The sequence below is a fragment of the Coregonus lavaretus genome (genome assembly GCF_964263955.1).
Source record: "Coregonus lavaretus genome assembly, chromosome: 14".
Taxonomy (NCBI): domain Eukaryota; kingdom Metazoa; phylum Chordata; class Actinopteri; order Salmoniformes; family Salmonidae; genus Coregonus; species Coregonus lavaretus.
Genome location: NC_140001.1, coordinates 29629594 through 29635670, shown reverse-complemented (window position 1 = coordinate 29635670; position 6077 = coordinate 29629594). Strand labels below are relative to the sequence as shown.

The window sequence follows — 6077 nt, the reverse complement described above, 5'->3', positions numbered from 1 at the left end:
CACCTGATTTAACGGCTTTCAACACCACTTACCTCAGCTGACATGGCAGACATCAGTTCTGACTCATTAGAATTACATCAGTCAAATGCACAGAGGTCATTGACCCCTGGAGATATCCATAGATGTAGAAATAAGAGGCTATACTGGAGAACATAGAAGTTACTGTACTTCCACTGGTTACTGTTTGTACTAGAGAACATAAGGGTGAATAACTTTGGGTACAGTCTGAGTAAGATGTGTAGTCCGAAAGACATGATTGAACTACTGACAATATAAACATGTGTTGTTATCATTTTGGGGATGGTGAGGCAGGGTATAGTCTTTATTTGTATTGCTGTTAAAATTCCCTCTGCGCTCACAACGGTGTATGTCTGACGTATCACAAGATACCTGCAATTCCTCATCATTGTCAGTATCATCTGGGTCTGGGTTTTCCCAAGGAGGTTAGGTTTCATTAATAATGACATTAGGTTTCTCTTTCCTTTCTGGTGTCTGACATATCTGTGTGAAAGATAGGGAATTGTCTAGAATTATAGGGAATGATCTAGAACAGGGTTCGGCAAAAGGCAGACTATGGGCCAAAACCAGGCCACAATAAATGTTTTGGGCCCCCCAAAGTTTTTGGTCAAAAAATACTACAATCACCAGGAATTATGCAGAAATCTGTTCACCGAGTATTCCCACGAATAAAAAACGAGATGTGATCATGTTTCAATGTAATCAAAGTATGAAATTATTTTTTGGGTCAAATACAATCTAATTTCGGGCTTTGTTGTGGTCAATTTGCAGTGTACATTTTATTAGAATTATGGTCTGGCATCCCGAACGTCAGCTCCGACAAAAATCGGACCATGGCTGAATCTATATAGTTGCCTACTCCTGATCTAGAATTATGAAGGATATGGGATGATCTAGAGCAGGGGTGTCAAACTCATTTTACCCCGACGAATTCGGTCTTCGTCGAGGTCTGGAGGGCCACACTGAGCAAGAGTGATCTTTGTGAATTTCAGTGTGATATGTAGAAACACTTGCACCAATTAAATCAAAATTGGACATACTTTGAATGGGGGCAAGTTGTCATTGGGCTATAACAAAGAAACAATTTATTGTACTCAACTTTCTGCAAACAGCAACAGACATTTTCCGATAACAGAAACTGAAAGTGGCGAGGCAGAGAGGGGAAAAACGATTCTTAATTTGAGGGGCGGGGCAGATCAGCTGTTATATAGACGGCTCAGCTGTACACTGTGACAGAGCTATCATCTTCTTTCATCGGTGAAGTTTTATTTGTGAGCATACGGATTTACCAACAGTATTTCTTAAAATAAACTTGCAAGACTTCACAATAATTTCTCAACAATATCTACTGAACATGTAAGTAATTTTTCATTATTAAGGTACAACAGCCTACCTTACAGAAATGTACTGGAGAAAAAAAGCTTATCAGCATATAAAGCAAATGATTTTATAATTTGTTAGTTATTACAATGGGCTGAATAAATCGTAACGCTTAAAGCCTGTAGGTAAATATAAAAGTTATAATGCATTGTACAGTATAACTTGTCATGAGTGTGTATCACTCCCTTATGTCTTTCAATCATCTCATAATGATTCTCAGTAAATACCAGCCATTTGAGTCAGCTGAAATGTTGGATAGAGACGAAACGTTACATATTGTTAGACTTATTATAAGGATCATACATGCTTTTAACAAGTTATAAAGCATTACACCTGTAGGCTTTAAGTAAAATAATTCATTCAAAACATTCAATTGAGCTATGCTAATGTAGGGTCAAATAAATAATACATTAAATCCTCTTTCAGATATCATGGAACTCACTATAACACTTTTGAACGGGAACTCACGTCCCCTGACAGTTGAGCCACACACCACCGTGGGGTCTCTCAAGAGTTTGATTAAACAACACTTTGGAGTGGCCATGACAAAGCAGAGGCTGTTAGGTGTGAATGGGAACAACATCAATCTCAGCGATGATTCAAAAACTTTGAGCGACTATGGCCTGCATTCAGGATCCAAAGTGATGGTGCTGATTACGGAGCCCGCTTATATCCAGGTGTTTCTGAAAAACGAAAAGGGCCAGACACACACATATGATGTGGTGCCTGATGAGACCGTAACCCAGTTCAAAGCCAAGGTACAAAACAAGGAGGGAGTCCCTGCCAACCAACAGAGGCTGATTCATGAGGGTAAGCAGCTCGATGATGGCCAGACGCTGGAGTACTACGGCATCAGAAATCAAAGCAACATCCAACTGACGCTCCGTCTAAGGGGAGGCTGAAGAAACCCAGTATCGACCTGAAACCACCTGTCACATGAAGCCCTTAACTTATTATGCATTCCATGTCTATAGAGAAAAAGCAATCAATCTTGTACAAAAATGATAATTGTTCTACATTTGTATTCAATTGTAAACTTTAAATTAAGCATGGCTGATATAGGCATATATTAATGAGATTGTTATCAAGTAATAAACATGTATAAAACTAAAACTGTCAACCATCATTGTCATGGCATCAACTCAAAAGAAAAGATAAACCAACATAAGGTACTGGACTGGTTCTAGATGTCATTTATAAAACAGGGTTAAATCATATACATCAGGTAATAGTAATTTAAAATAATTTGGCAGTTTCCTGTACATTGTGCTATTGCTCCCTTATTTGACCTGATAGAGACAGAGCAGTAACATTTGCAGTTGAGTTGACTCAAACTAAGACAAGGCAGTCCACATGAGGAAACTACAGGCTGGCCTTGTCAGCAATATACAATGTCTCATGGTCTGATAAATCTTAAACACTGCATATTCAGATGGTGTTAAATGAGTTGGATTCAAGGTTGAAACAGTTACTATTATTCATTTCCTACAGCACATTTGCTTTGCTTCATCTTAAATTATACAAATATAGATTTATATCTATCAAGAATAGGTAACATGTATTTACCATTGCTCAAACCAAAATACACCTTGGCATAAAGGAAGCATACTCAAGTATTTCAATATTTTAAATATCAGTAGTAACAATTAAGACTGAACATTTCACTTATAAATTATTTTGCATGTGAGCAACACATTGAATGTGTTAGGATTTCATTAGTGTAGCACCTTGTGTAGTGTGTGTAGCGTTTGACCGAAGTCATAAACACCACCCCAGTTAATTTGCCTGGTTGTACCAGCTTGCTGCACTGGCATTCACAGGCCAGCCCTTGTAACATGATGTAGCTCCTGAGGCACACACACCCTGTGCCCTCTTCATTCAGTCATCTGGGAGAAGATCTTGGGAGGCTTCACTTCCTCACAGACGCAAGTTAAGTATTCCAAAATAATGCCACCAATTTGGCAAACAGCACTCGAAACTGAAAACACAAAAACACAGATTGGCAACAGAGCATCACGGTACATTCTAAATGTATGCATCCTTAAAAGAAAAGCCAATGAGAATTGCTCACCTGTACAGGCACATAGTTGATGTTGATGAACTGGAAGGGGGTCCACACTTTCCAGTTAATCTTCAAGGCAGTCTGGACTTCATCATATCATCTTGCAAGTGTCCATGGCTGGCTCCATACACGTTTCTGTGAACACATACTGTTCTATTACCAATGACAGTTAGGGATAGGTGATATTTGACACACAAACATATACTATGTTGAAGTTTGAACAGGTCAGACTAATTCTGTTCTCTCCATCGACGACCGTCGGTGAGAAGGCACGAGGTGAGGCTGGAGGTGAGGTCTTTGCCAGCGCTCCATTGATGGGCATAGCAGTGTAGATCAGCTCCTGGCCCCTTATCAAAGATATTGGTCAGTCACACACACACACACACACAGAGCTCTGATTACATTGTCAATGGTGGTTATGATTAGCCTGGTGGAACCTACCTGATCGCTGCGTTCACCTTTTTCACTTCAGATATCATAAAATGTGAAGTGAAATAGAATGGTGAACACAGTGATCAGGCTGGTTCCAACAGACTAGTTATGCCTTGGACATTATATGCATCTAATTAGAAAATAAGCAACAAATAATGTGAGTTTACATAAATTATGTTTCACAATTGGGTTATCAAATGTATCAAAGTAATGAAGTGGGTTACCTTGAAAGCCTGTGAAAGCTGTTGCCGCTGACAGGTGAAGAAGGTTGCTGGCTGGATACTTGCCAACATGTGGCTGACTGTTCCATTCATAGGAATGCTCACTGCGAGGGCATGTTTCTATGATGCTGATGAGGGACCCCTTTGCTGGTCTTTTCTATGCTGCAAACAACTGCAGCAGGCAATCTTATGAGGTGGTGTTGACTGGGAGGGCCTGTGACACAGTGAAATAGACAGCCAAGTGGTAAATTGCATTTTGCTCCAAAGAAAGGACAAAGCCTTTTGATAATGCACTTCACAACCAAAATGACTATTAGTTGCATCTACTTGGGAATTAGCCTACTAGTTTATCAAGCCGGGTATTTTTTAATACAACTTTTCACAAATTGTAATGAGTAACGTAACTTTTGGATTACCCAAACTCAGTAACGTAATCTGGATTACTTTTCCTTTAAGAGGCATTAGAAGAAGACAAAAAGGATCCATCAAACGCATTTGGTGTGTCATCATAGTGGTCTCTGACGTCTGGTCAGACGGAACAAGGTGCGCCTTTTTTGTGCTCAGGTGCGCCTTTTTTCAATGCTTAATTGAATGTCATTGAGAAAACAAAGTCGTCAATGTATTCTTTCCACAAACATCCTTTCTGAATTTAAAAAGTAATCATCTAGTTTTTCAAAAGTATCTTCATTCTGATTACAATATTTATTCTAGTAACGTAACTGATTTGTTAGTTATTTTGTAATCAGATTACATGTGGCCGATTACATGTAATCAGTTACTCCCCAACCCTGCACACATTACCTGTCATTGTTAATGAAGCAGTCTGTGTCATCAGGGCAGTAACTCAGGTCACTATCAGAGGCCTCATGATGGCGTGTCTTTTTAATAGGAGTCAAGGGAGACTCTGGCAACGACAGAGGTGTCACAACGGTACTTGAGTCGCATGACACAATATTATTCTGAGGTCTTGTCTGACAAACTGTGAAAATAGCAAGTGAACAGTGAATTAAATTATTTGTGGAGGTTGCTAAACCATTGCAATCGCATTGCTGGACATGTTATGATATCCACCTTTGCTCCTTCTGGTAGGTCCTGGTGTCCGTTCATGACCAGGGGATCAGTCTGGCACCCAACTGTGCACTTTGTCTAACAGAAAAACAGGGTCAACGATTGCCATCATCCCTCAATTATAAACATTGTTCAAGAAATAACGTAATCTCGTTTGGAAGCTAATTCTATGCTTTACAAATGTAGACTGACTGGCTCCAGATTGGATTAGATTCAGGCTGGTGACACTATGCAACCAACTGTGACATGTTTTGCTATGGCCCTGGGTTGGTTTGAGTTTGTTCCTGCTAGTTAGTACACTGTTGTAGTCAGACATGAGTTAGCTAGTACCACTATAGCTGCATCCAATATGTATTTGTGCCCTAGACATGGGTTGCACCTCGGAAGCTAATGTGACTGTTTCGTCTAAATTACACTAAATTTAGTGGCATGGAAATACGATGACATTGCTAAAGTAGGCAAATCATTAGTAGGAAACAACTTTGCTATATTATGATGTTGTCAAATTTACGTTTGCGAGATGGCAATGTTGCCATTAATGTTTTACTAGCAAAGTTTGTCAAAAATAGCTAGCAATGCTAACGTTAGCTAGCTACAATTTTATGGTCCCCTCAATCTTAGCTGGCTAAAGTTATACTGCATCAAATTACAAAAGGTTGTCCTACTAATTATTTCCCTTGAAATGTTAGCGTGTTTCCAAGCCAAATCCGAGTTGTATTGAAGTAGGCAAATGTTAGCTAGCTAGGTTTGAACGTCAGCTATGCTTGCGATGATAATGATTATCAAAATATACATAACCAGCAGTCTATGGTCTAGCTACCGGTATACTCACCACCACTGGGGAACAACGTACTCCAACCACCTATTCCACATGAAAGGATCCAGTTGGCTTTGCA

At 39.5% G+C, this 6077-nt stretch overlaps 1 protein-coding gene and 1 long non-coding RNA gene across 3 annotated transcripts; one reads left to right on the top strand and one right to left on the bottom strand.

The window, feature by feature from the left end:
- The first annotated feature begins 1285 nt into the window (after positions 1-1285).
- Positions 1286-2395, top strand: LOC311141182 (polyubiquitin-like). Its single transcript, XM_084176442.1, has 2 exons — positions 1286-1374; positions 1825-2395. The coding sequence occupies exon 2, from the start codon at positions 1830-1832 to the stop codon at positions 2298-2300; it is 471 nt and encodes a 156-aa protein (XP_084032568.1). The 5' UTR covers positions 1286-1374; positions 1825-1829; the 3' UTR covers positions 2301-2395.
- An 8-nt stretch (positions 2396-2403) lies between these two features.
- Positions 2404-6077, bottom strand: LOC311141183. Of its 2 annotated transcripts, XR_014614203.1 has the most exons (6): positions 6014-6077; positions 5185-5259; positions 4915-5092; positions 4117-4327; positions 3470-3807; positions 2404-3376 (listed from the first exon to the last, which is right to left on the bottom strand). It is a non-coding gene; the product is annotated as an uncharacterized lncRNA (long non-coding RNA). The 2 variants fall into 2 exon arrangements; XR_014614204.1 differs by lacking the exon at positions 6014-6077 and having other exon boundaries at positions 5185-5995.